General features: G+C 48.8%; 1 protein-coding gene across 9 annotated transcripts in view; it reads right to left on the bottom strand.

Annotated features, from left to right (window-relative positions):
• Positions 1-12,428, bottom strand: part of DNAI2 (dynein axonemal intermediate chain 2) — a 40,167-nt gene extending 27,739 nt beyond the window's left edge. For 7 of the 9 annotated variants that reach the window (XR_012492134.1, XR_012492135.1, XM_019740432.2 and 4 more), the window contains exons 1-6: positions 12,279-12,428; positions 6,888-7,081; positions 5,330-5,491; positions 4,203-4,324; positions 1,346-1,488; positions 280-393 (exon numbers count right to left, since the gene is read on the bottom strand). Coding sequence is in view for 7 of the 9 variants with exons in the window: in XM_019740432.2 (XP_019595991.2) it covers positions 280-393; positions 1,346-1,488; positions 4,203-4,324; positions 5,330-5,491; positions 6,888-7,070 (724 nt within the window). In the remaining 2 variants the exon portion in view is untranslated. Of the gene's footprint in view, positions 1-279; positions 394-1,345; positions 1,489-3,969; positions 4,112-4,202; positions 4,325-5,329; positions 5,492-6,887; positions 7,082-7,857; positions 8,549-12,278 lie in introns of those variants that run through there. The other 2 variants (XM_074319938.1, XM_074319940.1) reach the window with 2 other exon arrangements.
• Between the last annotated feature and the right edge of the window lie 3,594 nt (positions 12,429-16,022).

Raw genomic sequence — 16,022 nt, 5'->3', positions numbered from 1 at the left:
TTAAGATCCTACACTCTCCACTTCTGTGGTGGCCTTGGAAAATGACATCCTGCATTCCCAGTGAACACCAGTAAGCTGGTAGCCACAGGAGGGGGCGGAGTGGGGCCGGAGCTCTTTCAGTTTCCTGTCCAAAGAACTGTCATTATTTGACCTGTCTGGTGGTTCCCTGGAAGACCCCACTTGCGAGGCTGTCTGTACTTGACTTCACTCAGAGCTTGCCCAGCGAGAAATGTCTTTCCATCAAGGCAATTGCTGGCTAAGTCCCTTTGCCCCGCTTACCAATCTGCCCGTTGTAGCAGCCTCCCAGGAGCACGTGGGAATCTTTGGGGTTGTACTCCAAGGTGACAAGAGGAGAAGACGGCTTCAGGACAATCTCAGGCTTGTTAGGGTTTTCTATAAAGCGGGGGGGGGGGGGGGGGGAAGAAAAATATCCCATCAGGCCTGGAAAGAAAAGGACAGGGCCAAACAATGTAACCCCTTCTACAGTTGGGGGGACCCGGAAGCCTTTCTCTAGGTTGCAATCTCTGGTCCTCGGTGGCTGGAATCTATTCTTCTAATGGCTTAATTTGGGGGAATCAGGAGTGAGTGTGCATGTGTGTGCGCGCGCACGTATTTAATTGTAATTCTAGCCCAGTTCCCAGGTTTGGCATGGAATGAAGTTTTGGTCCTCAGGGTTTTACGTAAAGTCACTCTCCCCTGACTTCTGTGCACCAGTTTCTTTGTCTATATACTGGGGATAACGACGGAGCCCACCCCATGAGGTGGCTGTGAGAACTCTTCGAGCTGCTCAAGAGTGTAGAGTGCTTAGTTCTGTGCCTGGCACCTGCACCTGTGAACACGGGTTTACGTCTATTTTCACAATGACAATAATGAGGGACGCCTGAGCGACTAATGTCCACCATCACCTGCTACCTGGATTGAGCCCCTCTGTCAACAATGGTCTGTGCTCTCAGGGGGACACACCGCCCCTACTGGCCATGAATTAAAGACAAGAACCAGGAAAGGGTGGAGGCAGAGGTGAGTCCCCTCCCCTCCCTCTTGGGTCCCCTCTCAGTCTGCGGGGGACTCTAATTCGCTCTGCAGAGGCCCAGAATTGGGACATGGTGGGGTCTGGTCTCGAATGCCTTGATTATGGAGTTTCCTGCTTCCCTAATTTGACTCTGCTTGGCTGCGCCTAAACCCAGACAGGAAAGGGATGACGGGCTTCCTCCTGGGTCCCCGGTCTCCCCCCTGAGAGTCCCCTGCCTGCTGCTCCTACCATCCTCTCCCCTGCCTTCATGCTTTGCTCGCCTCCGCCCTGCTCCCACAGCCCTCCTTGGCCACAGGGGGCCCCTCTGCTTCTCACCCAGATCCCAGATGTACGACTCATGGCTCATGCCTTCAGGTGCCCCTTGAAAATTCAAGCAAGAATATGCCACCGCCAACTTTCTGTTGCCATCGGGGTGCCAGGAGAGGTGTGTGGCTGATCGCTTGATTTCCTGGGGATCCCTTTAAGGGGAGAGCAAGAGGCAGAAGCCTGGGGTGCAAGGCTTCCCACATTTCTCATTTACTAAATTTTTTCTTTTAAATATTCAAATATATTTAAGCATACTTAAACATTCATGCAGAGAAATTTATTTTTAAAATGAAGTTGACAGGACTGCCTTAGTTGGAAAACCAATCTCACCAGCCATAACTAAAAGCTAATAATAAAAATTAAAACAATGAAAACAAAACAGTAAATTCCAGTCTACTGTTTTCATTTGCTGAAAGATTTGAGCCTGAGGCTTGATTTCCCATTATTATTGAAATAAAAAAGGTGGGTGGAGAATTCAGCAATCATCCTCCTTGGTGTTTGCCCAAATGAGTCAAAAACTTATGTCCACACCTAAACCTGCACGTAGATGTTTACAGCAGCTTTATTCCTAATTGCTAAAACTTAGAACCAACCAAAATGTCCTTCAGTAGTTGAATGGACAAATTATGATCCATCCATACTTCAGAATATTATTCAGCACTAAAAAGAAATGAATTCTCAAGCCATGAAAAGACGCGGTAGAAACAACGCACATTCCTAGGTGAAAGAAATCGATCCGAAAAGGCTACATCCTGATTCCAACTGTATGACATTCTGCAAAAGGCAAAACCACAGAGACAGCCCAGAGATCAGTCATCGCCAAAGGTCTGGGTAGAGAAAGGGATAAATAGGTGGAACATAGGGGACGTTTAGGGTAGTGAAACTATTCTGTGTGGTAATTCTGTCAAAACCCATGGACTGTATGACACAGAGTCAGCCATAATGTAAACTATGGACTTGGGGTGTGCTACAGGCTGTCCCCCCCATCCAGCACACACACCGCCCCAGATACGTATGTTGAAACCTAACCCCCAACGTGATGGTGTTAGTTGGGAGGTGATTAGGTCATGAGGATAGAGCCCTCATGAATGGGATTGACACCTTTATGAATGGGGTTCCAGAGAGCTCCCACACCCCTTTCACCAAGCGAGTTCACAGGCAGGAGATAGCTACCAGTGAATTAGGAAGTGGGTCCTCACCAGACTCAAGTCGTGCTGGCAGCCTGATTTCAGACTTCCAGCGTCCAGAACTGTGAGAAACAGGTATCTGCTGTTTATAAGCTACCTAGTTGGTGGTGTTTTATTACAGCAGCTCTAACAGACTAAGACCGGGTGATAATGAGGTGCCGGTGTTGGCTCATCGATTGTGACAAATGTCCCACTGCACGGCGGGATGATGACAGTGGGGATGGTGGGGGGGGCGCGGGATATGTGAGAACTCCCTGTTCTTTCCGATTAATTTTACTGTGGACCTAAAACTGCTCTGAAAAATGAACTATTAATTTTAAAAATGAGGAGGGGAGGTAGAATGAGCAAAAGTTAGGAAAGCATTAAAGACTTAATGGCCCCAAACTGAAACTTTCTCCTTGAAGTAATCAGAAGGAATGAATGAAAGTAGAAACAAAATAATTCCCTCACTGTGTGATTCATCCCCTTCACTCCTCCCTGGGAGCATTATTATAGGAGAAAGAGCTTGCGCTGGGATCCAGGAGACCAGAGTTCCATCTTTAGTTGGGTCACCCACTCTCTGTGTGCCCTGAGCACTTCCTGTTCCTGGGGTAGGTTTCCTTCTCTGTCATACGTGGAGGTTGGATGGGATGATTTCTAGTACATCATTCTGCTCAGATGTCCATATGTAAGGTCAGACCCCAGCAGGGCTGGAGCTGCAGGAAGGTCAGGTCAACCCCTGCCCCACCCTGGGCCCTCTCCTGCACGCCCCCTACTGGCAGCCATTGGTCCTGCTCTACACACCATGACTAAGCCGGGGTTCAGAAAAGGGTCTTTTTGATCATTCTGGAACTGGGCCAAGCACTTCCCAGGACCTTTAATGGGTTATGGTAGCAAAATGAACCTCCAGGCTTGGCATTTGAGGCTAGACACTCAAAATCACAGGTATCCTCTCCATATTCAAGCACATACACGTGCATTCCTTTTTATATGCAAAGCACAGATATACGTACAGTACCCACATACACATACACATATACATACCCATGCACATATACATAGGTGTATTTCAAACAAGAAGCAGTGCTCTCTACACAGCTTGTTTGTTTTGCTTTGGTTTCACAAAGTAAATCTCGGAAACACTCCCTTTAGGCTTATGAGGAGCTGCCTCTTTCTTTCCTTTTGACAGCTGCATGGTTTTCCACTGTGTGGGTGTCCCAGTATTGCTAGAACCAGCCCTCTACCGGTGGATTTAACTTGATTTCAGTCTTGGACTCGTACACGCCCTGCTGCAGTGAATACCCAGGCACATAGTGATTTCACACACATACCTGTGCGATACATTCCTGTTGTCAAACTGCTATCCATAGAGGTCACTCCCAGGTACGCTCCTCCCGAGGGTGGGGGATAAGGGTCCTGGAGCCCACAGGGCTGCTGGATCACTGATGGTCTGCACTTTGTACTCACCCTACATTGTGTGGAGTGATCCTACACAGCTTTGCAAATTCGCTTCGTCTTTCCCCAGAGTCCTCCCTTTCCACTAACCAGGCCTGTCCCCAGGGTGGGGCCCACTTGTCAGCTGGTGCTTTATTGCTCTCCTTTATCAAGCCTGGAGCACAGAGGGATGGGCAAGGAGTCATGTTTGGGCTGCCCACAGAGGCGACAGAGACTGGCCAGCATCTGCTTAGCTATAGAAATACCTGAAAACATTGATGGTTTTAGCTGAAGGCGCCTCTTCTGTCACTTCTACCACTTCCTCGTCATCGAAATACTCCTGGTAAATGTCGATGGCATTATTCTGCTTGATGCAATGTTCCATGATCTGAGGAGGACACATCGGGAGTTCTTAGCAGTAAAGGGACGTCCTTTCAGACTGACCAGGGCGGAAACGGAGTCTGGGAGGGACAAGAAATATCTAGTGGTCTTTTCCCATCTTTCCAGCCCATGCATTTTCAATGGGGACAACATGGCCCTCAAAGGGGGTGGGAATTGGTTCTTACCGGTAAAATAAGATTCCTTTTTATAAATAAAGCACAGATATACATACAGTACACAAACAGATATACGGTATACCTGCCTGAGACATTAAAATTTCATGGGGCAATTAATAAGAGACTGTCTAAAAAGGCTCATTGGGGAACAACAATGAAGAAAAGGTGAAGAAACACTGCTCTAGCCAAACAGAAGTATTAATGACTTCACATACCACACCCATCTCCTGGTTCCTCTCCCCAAGGAGTCCTCCCCATTATTCCAAATGTTCAGCCTGGAAAAGCCCAAGCTCAAGTGCCACCTCTTCCAGGAAGCCTTCCCTGATCCCTTCAGCAGGAAATTGACTCTCCCTCCTTATGAGGCAAATGGTATGTCATCTCTTCTCTTAGAGCATCCCTTTCTACATTATATGGTGGTATCTCTGTATCTGTCTTTGACCTCTGATAGATTATAAACTCTCTGGGGCAGATGTATGTGAATTTCACTTTTTGCAATCTGTACTGTGCCTGGCAGAGGCTTGGCCCAAATGTGTTGAATGAATGAATCTTCGCCAGTGGCAGGTAGCTGCTGGGTGGGGTTCTTTGGGGTTCTCTTTGCCCAAAGGGGCCACTTTTCAGTCTCCTCCTAAAGCCTGTCCAGCCCCTGCACCACCCCACCTTCCCCTTTGGTCTGCTGTGATGGACCTGTCTGCCTGCTCGCAGACAGAAGTTTCCTTAAGGTAGCTGGTGTTCTTCCCCCGAGTAGCCACAGCCGCTGAGCACAGGGCCAGGCACATCCAGGGGTTGCCCTGCAGTTGGGGGACCAGAGTGGTGGCTGGAGCTGAAGGAAGCCTCACCGAGCCCAGCTGCATGACAGCATTCATGTAGTTCTCATCCTTCTCCACCTTCTTCCGGAAGCGGATTGTCTGCTCCAGCTCCAAGGGGTTTACATCCTTGGGCCAGCCCCCCTCGATGTGGTTGACCCCCCGGGTCTCCATCTCAAACCGCTCTGTGTTGGCCTGAACAGAGAGCCCCAGGTAAGAAGACACGCCCCGGGTGGAAGCATTCAGCTACTTCTGCAAACCAGGATCCCGGGTGCTGCGCCTTCAGGGATGGACCAACGAGATGCCCTTGGCCAAAGCCACAATATTTTCTGGTACCAGAAAGGGGGTCATGGGCTTTAGAAGTCACAGTTGGGCATGGAAGTGCCACCGTGTGGAGCTAGCTGCTTTGTGGTCATGGAAAATCTACTTCTGACCTTATGTGAATCCTAATGGACCAGAGGGGCCCGTCCATCTGTTCTGTGAGATCCCAGAGGAAAAATAAGGGCACAATCCTTCTCCTCCCGATCATTTTCAATGTCACAGGAATCAAAACACAGAAACAATTAAGAGTTTGGATGTGCCTTGACCATTCTCTGTCACACGGAGGATGGCATAGGTGAAGTTTTACCCCTTAAATGTTTTTCCCATTTTTAAAATTGTTGTAAAATACACGACATAAATTTTACTACTTCAAATATTTTAAAGTGTACAACTCAGGGGCATTACGGACAGTCACAAAGTCATGCCACCATCATCGTTGTCTAGGTCTCGAATTTTTTCACCACCCCAATGGAGAACCCGTACCCATTAAGCAGTCACCATCCCCTTCTCCATTCCATTTATAAGCCAGCTCTCACAAAAGTCAGAAGTCTTAACAGGGAGGAGTTATGACAGGAGACCCTAACATGGTGTGGCCTTCATGGCGGTCATCTTGTTTAGTTGGCTACACCATGGACAAATCGCCCTGGTCCCCGTGACAGCAATTTGTCCTGGGAAAGCAAGACACACTGTTCGTTTGAACTATGAGTGATCAGGACAATCCACAAATAGTTTTGGTTAAATCAAATGTGGTTTTCACTCCGTTGATTTGGGATGTGATCAGCGGGGTTATCTCCTTCAAGCTAATTTTCTCTCCGCAGTTCCTGGCGTAGTCAGGAGCTGACCACCTGGGACAGACAGGCAGGGAGCTCCTGGCAGTTCACACAATAACATGACCCCTCAGTTCTCTTACCTCCGAGGCCCCTCTGACCAGAACTGCCAACGGCACCCTTCCCTTTGCACAGCTGGGCAGGTGCATGTAGGTATGAAACCTCTGCTCCCTTGGAATACTCCCCCCACCTGTACCAAGTGCCTAAAACGACTCTAAGAAGAATCTCAGCAGTGAGGCCAGAACCCCTGGGAGAGAGGACATCTTGATTTACATTCACCGGGCCCAGGGACTGGTTGGTGCGGGGCGTCCTCCTGACCCCGGGGTGACTCGGTGGGTCTTGGGGGCGAGTCTGCCCTCACACTTCCAGCATCGAACTGGCTTCCAGGTGGATAAAGCCGCCCAGGCCACACTTCACCGGCCTGGCCCGGGACAGAGACCCACCTCGTGTTCCGACATGCTGACGGAGCACTGGATGCCCTTGTCCACGGGGTTCCGCTCCATGAACTGCTCTGCCAGCTGGGGGTTGGGTGGGATGTCGATATTCAGTTCCGCTTGGCGGTCGGAGAAGTTGCATTGCTTCCCGAACTCGCTTCGCTTCTTGACATAGACATACACGATCTCCATGGTACCGGCTGCTGCAGGGGCAGAATCGGGGTGCGGGCGTGTGGTGAGGGGCCCTGCCTGGCTTCTTCCGGGTCCCCGTGGGCCTCCCCGGGGGTGGCTCCAGGTTCCCAGTCTGGTTGGGGGGAGGGGTCCTAGGGGATTTGTTCAGAAGCGGAGAGTGCATTAAAAAAATCATTTATTGAGTAATGACTACGTACTAAACATTATCTTGTTCAGTTCTTGCAATTGCCCTCTGAGGTGGACGGTAAAATCTGCGTTTTACTTTGGAGAAATCTGATGCTCGGAGATGCCCTGAGTGCCTTGCCCCGATAGCATAGCTAATAAGTGGTACAGCTGGTCTGCCTGGCTCTAAAGCTCTTACTCACCAAATGATACAGCTTTTACTGAGCTAATATGTTTATTGTGAGGCAGGAGGAAGTACTAATGGCAATTATGTTGGGCTCAGTTCCTTGCCATGCACTACACCTCATCATACTGCAGATTTGAGAGCCCCAGGCCTCTCTGAAAACTGTCCCACCCAGCCCCCTGATTGTCCAAAGGCACCCATTCCCAGAGTTCTAGTTTACCGGACTCTACTCCCCACCACTGTCTGGGGGTCCCACTTGAGACTCCTCCCTCTGCATCCCAGGACAGGGCTGGGAGTCCAGTAAGAAAGAGAGACGGCCAGACCACTTCCTCAATGGGCAGAATAGTTCAGCCTTTGAGAAACCCTCTGATTTGTGCTACTGGTCATGAAAGGCACAGTGGGGAATGGAAAAACAGGCTGGATTCTGGCCCTGCCACTCACCAGCTGCTTGACCTTGGCTTGGCCACTTGGTCGTTCTGAGACCTGACACACTCAGGAAGCTGAGAAGGTGAAATGCAAGTTGTCCGGCAGCCGCAGAGCCAGGGTTCGAATGCAGCGCAAGGAAGTGGTTTCTCACCTGTGCTAACCGGAAGTCTTAGAAATGCAGTGGGAAGGTCCCACAGATTGCTCTTCAACTTACCCTCAAAGAGACCTTGACCCCTCTGACCCTAGCCACATCAATAGACCCTGTGGGATCTGAATGCTTTTCAGTGGCTTAAATGGCTGGTCATCTGATGGGGTCTGTCAACTGTGGAGCTGAGCAGAGCTGTCCATGGGCTGCCCACTTGTAACTCTCAGAAAATGTGCCTTTGGTAGTTCCCAAGGGCTCGAGTTGTGGGTCTGTAGGCTCCTGGGCCTACCTGGAGCCCTAGGAAAAAAAGCTGTTGGATAAGAGGCTGCAGGTGATGTGGTGAAGGTAACTGCAAGAGCCTTGCTGTGACAGGACGTACACCTGAAGGCCTTTCAACGTCTGAGGGCTTAGGTTCTTGCCTCTAAGTGGGTGTTGCTATCTTTGAATGAAAAGGAGACCTGGTAGGAAAATGCTTGGGGGACGTGTCCCCTGCTTTAAGTAAAACCCAAACACAAATATCCAAACTTAGGAAACAGATAAAGAAGGGCAACAGAAATGCTACAGTAATAATTCACTTTACCAAGCAATTTTGTACTGTAGTTTGTGCCTAAGAATAGCCTCTGGGGCACCCAAAATGATTCTGTTTTTTCAAAAGTCTAATTACATAGACTTCTCTAGAAACTCGCAGGTTTTATGAGTGCCAACTCCATGCTTTATATTTGTCCTGATTATAGTTTCATTATTTCACTTACTCATTCAGCAAACATTTATTAAAACAATAAATAATCAAGATAGTGTGGAACTGGTATACGGATGGACATATATGTCAATAGAATGGAATTGAGAGTTCAGAAATAAACCTTTATATTTACAGTCAACTGCTTTTTGATAAAAAGTACTACGGCAGCTCAATGGAGAAAGGATGGTCTTTTCAATAAATGGTGCCGGACAACTGGACATTCACATGGAACAGAATGACCATCGCCCCCTCCTCCGACCTCACACCATACACAAAACTAACTTTAAATGACATAAATATAAGAGCTAAAATTATAAAATTTCGGGGGAAGAACATAAAGGGAAATCTTCATGACCCTGATTAGGAAAAGATTTCTTAAATACAGCATCAAAAGCATGATCCACAAAAGAAAAAAACAAAAAACACTTTTAACTTGGACTTCATTAGAATTGAAAACTTTTGCAAGATTAAGAAAATGAAAAGACAAGCCACAGACTTGGAGAAAACATTTACAACTTACATATCTGATAAAAAACTTGTATCCAGAATCTAGAAAGAGCTGCTGGGTCCCCAGCACTGTGAACGCAGTTTACGGGCACTCTGAGTGCACGTCCACCACAGCTCCCCCAACAGTCATCACCATTTTCATTCTATAGGTGAAGAAACTGAGGCCCGGAGAGATCAAGTACCTTGTCAAAGGTCACAGTCCTTAAGTCCAGGCAGTCAGGGCCCGGACACCTCTGGCTCTAAGGCAGAGATTCTTAACCTTGGCTATACGTTTAGAAACACCTGACGGGCTTTATCAAATCACGAGGCTCAGGTTGAACCACAGACTAACAAAATCAGAATCTCTCAGCCGTATTTTTAAAACTCCCCAGGGTGATTCCAGTGTCCAGCCAAGGCTGAGAACTGTGGGTTTACAGTGAGGACTCTTAATCTCTTAGGTGCTGTTTCTCAAACCTGGATGTTCATTCAACATGCAGAGATTCCTAGCCTCCCCCCGCCCCCTGCCCATAAATGCTGAGCGATATGTCTGGGGTAGGGCCTAGCAATCTGTCTTTCACAATCTCCCCAGATAAATATTCGGATGAGACATATGAGTGCTCTACCTCCAGGGCTGCAGGGAACCAGTGTTCCTGGCTGCTGACCCCTGAGATATAGGGCCAAGAGCTGTGGGACAGCTTGGAAGCATGTGCCTGGGGTGGTCTTGGGTCCTGGAGCAGCTGGGGCCGGGGGTGAAGGGGTGAGGGTGGGAGGGTTAACTCCTAGGTCCCTTCACATCCACATATATTGTTCCTTGAAGACCACACCGCCCCATCCCACTCCCAGCCCTAGAACAACTCAACCCAAACCAGACCACAGAAAGCAGTATTTCCCCCTCTTTCTTGGAGTTTGGAAACTCTTCTATCCAGGAAGGGTTGACGCAACGGATTGGAGGATAAAGGGTGGGCACAGAAGCACAGATTGCAGAAGTACAGATTGTTTATTCTACATGGATAAGTGCAGGGCCTTGGGAGACAGAATCACATTCAATTAAATTCTCCCCCCTGCCAGCACATTGTTGAGGTACAAGGGGGCTGCACCTGGGCTCCCACAGAACTGCCAGATTCAGGCCATTATGGGCTGCCTATTTCTCTGTTAAAGACAATTGCTTAAAACACACACACACACACACACACACACACACACACAAACGACAACTGCTATGAGACGGCCGGCCTCTAGAGGATACAAGGAAGATTAAGAGCATGAGGAAACTCCAGGAAGACAAAGATAGCCTTTTTAGCCCAGATCATATTTTTAACAGCTTTGCTTTCCTTCTTGGTGCTTCCCAAGGCAGCCAACCCAGGAGCGAGAACAGAACAGAGGCATTGTTTTCTAGCTGGAGGCAGACAGAGGGGACATTTAAAGGCTGGCTTGGTGACGGGAAGACAGCTCATTCAAGGACCCAGGGTGGGCACTTTCTCACAAGCTAGCATGGTGCGAAGATGAATAGCAAGGTCAGTCAGAGCAGGGATCTCTCCCCATGGTGATGAGACCCGTGGTGCAGACTGGGCTTCCCCAAGCAGTGCTGTCTGCAAAGCGCCATCGGAGGGAGGCAGGAGCAGTACCACTGCCCTCTGGGAGTTTGGGGAGAAGATTGTTTATCTGTGGGAACCTCGAGACCCAGACGTGTGAGGAACTTTGCAGTGAGACTCAAACACAAGTATACCAGAACCAGAGATGAGCCAGTCCAAACATCAAAAACACAGCATCCCAGGGTGGGCAGATGGAAACGTTCACCAATTATGAAAACCACATTCCAAGCTGGGTGTGAGGCAAGGGAGTGCTGGGAACCAGGAGTTCCGCGCGAGAGCTTAGCAGGGAGGCAGGTGCAGGGTTGCTGCCTTCCCTCCCCACCGGACTCTATGGTGGTATACAGATGAGAACTTTTCCTCGGGTCCCTGGGACACCCCGTCTTTGTGCCATGGACTGATGGGCTCTCTGTGGCACCTGGAAGGACAGGGATGCAGGGGGAGCGCTTCCTTCCCTCCTTCTTAAGTCTTTAAGCACCTTCTGGAATTCACTTCAAAAGAGGCTGTTGTCCCCAGGAATCCACCGCCCATCAGAGCTTCCCCCCAGGGCATGCTGAGCCCACTGGGGTCAACCTGGGATGAGCTCCAAGCAGGTGGAGGATGAGGTTGTGGAGGGAGGGTGGGAAGATGTCCCCAGCACTGCAGGGTTATTTTGGTCTGTGAGTGGTGTTTACCTGCTCACCCCACCACAACGCTGTCCCTTTGAGCGAAGACTGTGGTCTTTTTATTCACCCCACTTCCAGTGCCTGGCACAGCCAACGGCCCAGTACTCCCTTTGTCACATGCTGAGTGTGTGAATGTGACACCAACCCTCTCCCAGGGCTCTCCCCTAGAGCTCTCTCCCCAGTCCTCCTCTTCCTTTTCTGACTTGAAAAACAAAACCCAGCAAGGTCATTTGAGAGGAGAAAATACCGGGTCTGAAAGCTGGGAGAAAAATGCATTTCTGTGGTTCAAGAGAATGTGATAAACTTTGAGGTTGTTGCTGGAAAGAACTACCCGTGTGAACTTGAGCGTCATACACTAACGGGCATAAGAATGCCCGCAGCTCCCGGGAGGAAGAATAGACGAAATGGTGCATTTACAAGGACCTGCCACCTAGTAGGTGCTCAGTCACTATTAGTTCCCATCCCTCCATTCTCATCAGCAAACTCTCTTCACGTGCCCATCCTCCCACCACCCCAGCCCAGGCTGTATTTCCCATCCATTCAGCTGTAAACCCTTGTTTAGAGGTGTCCCTTCCCCTCCAGGAAACAGAGCGTATTAGGACCCGTATCAGGACCCGACTGACCGGGGTGCAGGCGGCAAAAGTGTTTAGATAGAACTTGCAGGGTCCTGTGACTCGGGGGTATTGAGAACAGCGAGGACCAATGGGGCGGGGACCCTAAGACCGCTGGTTCTGGCATCCACCACCCAGCAGAGCTATCACCGGAGGACGCCCCCACCAGGAATTTCTTGCACTATCGGTGGTTATTATTACCCTTGGGGGCTCTCGCCTTTCCTCTCCTCTCTCCTCTTCAGCCGCGGACGTCCTCCGGCGCCCGCCCTTACTCTGGGTCCGCTCCTGCTCTGGGCCGCTGGGGTAGCGCCGGAGCCGCGGTGCCGGCTCTAGCGTTTCTCAAACGGCTCCCACCGCGGAGTTTGCCCGTTGCCTAGCAACTCTGGCGGGGGGTGGGGGACCAGGGACGCGGAGGCGACCCGGAGCACGTGACCTCCCATTCTGACAATTGGGGAGCGCCGCGAGTCCCTCCTCCCTCTTCTGAAGGTCTCTGGAATTAGGAGGAAAGTTAACCAACAAGTTAGCCAAACACCGGTAATGATAAACGTTTCTGCGGCCTTTGCCAAGGCGCGTATCCAAGTCTACAAACATGCACTGGGCAAGATCCGAAGAAAATGCAAATTGCAGTCAGCGCCTGGGAAGTCCTGAGCCCTGGTTGGTGACGCGGGGCTTTGCGACGTGTTTGCTTATGATCTGGCAGGTCGTTTACTCCTTCCTTCAGTATTCTCGTTCACTAAATGGGAATTTTAACTCCAGCTTCCCCTCTGCTGCCTTATCCCCCGCACATCATATAAGAACCTTGTCTGACCGAACCGCGGCAATGGAGAGTAGGGGCTGCAGAGCAGGGGCTGGGGGTTTGGCTGGCACATTGTAAACATGTATTAAGTGTCCAATGAATGAATGAATGAATGAATGAATGAATGAGTACAATTAAATTTCTCATGGGGTTCAGGCAATGAAGTTTGATAATGTAAACTAGAATAAGGGGATTTGAGGCTAGAAGACATGGGTTTGAATCCCAGCTCGGCCATTGATCAATCGCATGACCTTGGGCAAGTTACTTTCCCTTTCTAAGACTCAAACTTCCTGGTCTGCAAAGTGTGTGTGTGTGTGTGTGTGTGTGTGTGTGTGTGTGGTGGGTGGGGAGTTATTACTTAGTATAATTGGGAGGATCAACTGAAACGACTGCAGAGGTCCCAGCCTCGCGCTGATGGCCGAGTCGAATGTCAGCTCTGTACATCCCACCGAAAGGGCTCAGGCAAACCCGAATTCAGGCCTGGGCACTGGAGTCCTGGGCTGGGGCGGACAAGGGATGTGTCATCCAAGAAGTGGGATTTGGGGCTGGAAATGGGCCTTGAAAACTGGCAGTGAGTTGCAGGGAAAGGAGTGGGAAGAGCATTCTAGATTGGGGGGAGGGCATGGCGTGAGCAAAGAAGGGGTGGTTGTCATGGAAGAAAGGCATGCGGGGGGATGGTGGGTGCATCAGTCTGGCTGGAGTTGACAGTCTGTGAAGGGAGAAAATAAGAGGAAATTTGCAAAGGTCAGCTAGGGCCAGTTTGTGGGGGGTCTACGGAGGCAGGCTCCGGGCCCTAGAAGTTTTTGGAACTGTGAAAATACAGGAAGAAGGCAACTGTTTCCCTCCTCTGCATCTCCCCAACTTCTCCATAAACATGTCTTCACTTCTACCCACTAGCTTGAACTGGGCAGGGGGAACAAAATTCCCAATGAGATGGCACTTTGCCCAAGCACACTAACCAAAGAAAAGCTCCTAAATGACTGCTGCCACCATTGCCCCCTCAGCTCCCACTCCCACCAGCTTCTCTGAGCAAAGGAATCCCTTGGGGTGGGCGCTAAGGGGGGGATGGGGGATGGGCGGAGGAGAGTCTGAAAGCCCCACTGAACTGGCTTTGTATGGTCCGAGGAGAATCAGATCCAGACAAAGCATCCAGAAGTAAGAAAGAGATAGGCCCCACAGTGGGGCGTTGGGATTGCAATCACAGATACATACCCCCAGCTCTGGGAAGTCGAGGCCCTCTGCACTCACATTATTCCCTGGGTGGGAAAGTGGGGGGAATGGGTAGAAGAGGGGCAAATGGGGGAAAGTTGAAAAGAAAGCTGCAGCCACCTTTCTCATATTATTGCAATGACTTATTACAGGCTCCCTGCCCCCACCCTCACTCAAAAAGCCTGCATGCTGCTAACCACTGAAGGCGGCTCTGTTCACTGGCAAAACAGCCGTCACCTCTTGGCAGGCCTGTCTCAGTGGCCCTGGGAAGCCGGCATGAGGTCATATAATTAGAAGTATGCGTAGGGATCCAGTTAAAAAAAAATGCAGTGTCTCTCAGCTCTCTGCCCAATCACAGCAGAACTGGCAACTGAAATTCTTTTCTGGGAGCAGCCACTGGCCCTGGACACCCCCTAGGCCAGTCCACAATGTATTGCACTGCTGTCCATCTCCCCCCCCCCCCCCTTTTTTCTTTTGGTTATAAATACACATAACACAAAACTTACCATCTTAACTACTTTTTTTTTTTTTTTTTTTTTTTGCGGCTGTTTGGCCTGTGTTGGAACCGAACCCAGGAACTCGGCCTTAGGAGCACGGCGCACCAACCACCTGAGCCACCAGGCTGGCTTAACCACTTTTTAAGTGTACCGTTCAGTGGTAGTCAGTACATTCACATCATTGTGTAACAATCCTGACATCCATCTCCAGAACTCTTTACATCTTGCAAAACTGAAACTCTGTACCCATTGAACACTAACTCCCCATTCACCTTCCCTCAGCTCCTGGCAACCACAATCTTACTCTCTGTCTCTATAAATTTGACTAAGCACTTCATATAAGTGGAATCACACATTATTTGTCTTTTGGTGATTGGCTTCTACCATTTAGCATAATGTCTTCAGGGTTCATCTGTGCTGTAGCATGTTCAGAATTTTCTTCCCCTTTAAGACTGAATAATACTATAGTCCATCATATGCATAGACCACATTTTGTGTATCCTTTCAGTCTCTTGATGGCCACTTACGCTGCTTCCACCGTTTACTCTTGTGTGTAATGCTGCTATGAACACGGGTGTAAAAATCTCTCTTCAAGACCCTGCTTTCAATCCTTTTGGGAAATGGAATTGCTGGCTCATATGGTAATTCTATTTGCTTAATAGAACTTATTAATTTTTTGAAGAACCACCATACTGTTTTCCACAGCAGCTCTACTAGTTTACATCCCTACCAACGGTGAACAAGGGTTCCAATTTCTGCATATCCTTGCCAACACTTGTTTTCTGTTTGTTCGTTTAATAGGAGCCACCCTAATGGATGTGAGCTGGTATCTCATTATAGTTTTGATTTGCATTTCCCCAAAGATTAGTGATATTCAGCATATTTTCATATGCTTATTGGCCATTTGTATATCCTCTTTGGAGAAATCGCTGTTCAAGTCCTCTGCCCATTTTTGAATCACGTATTTTTTATTGTTGAATTTTCTATGTATTCTGAATACTAACCCCTTATTATATATATGATTTACAAATAGTTTCTCCCATTTTATGGGTTGCCTTTTTACCCTGTTGATAGTGTCTTTTGATGCACAAATATTTTAAATTTTCATGAAACCCAGTTTGTTTGTATTTCCTTTTGTTGACTGTGTCTTTGGGATCATGGCCAAGAAGTCATTGCCAAATCCAATGTTGTAAAGCTTTTGCCCTATGTTTTCTACTAAGAGTTTTATATTTTAGGTCATTGACCCATTTTGAGTTAATTTTTGTATCTGCTATTAGGTAAGCATCCAGTGTACTTCTTTAGCATGTGTATATCCAGTTTTCTTAGCACTATTTATTGACAAGACTGTCCTTTTCCCATTGAATAGTTTTGGCCTCCTGTTGAAAATCATTTGACTGTATATGTGAAGGTTTATTTCTGGGCTCTATTTTTTCCATCGGTCTA

The sequence above is a fragment of the Rhinolophus sinicus genome, linkage group LG15 (assembly GCF_036562045.2).
Source record: "Rhinolophus sinicus isolate RSC01 linkage group LG15, ASM3656204v1, whole genome shotgun sequence".
Taxonomy (NCBI): domain Eukaryota; kingdom Metazoa; phylum Chordata; class Mammalia; order Chiroptera; family Rhinolophidae; genus Rhinolophus; species Rhinolophus sinicus.
The sequence above is the reverse complement of the archived record's forward strand: the minus strand, read 5'-3'. Positions and strand labels throughout refer to the sequence as shown.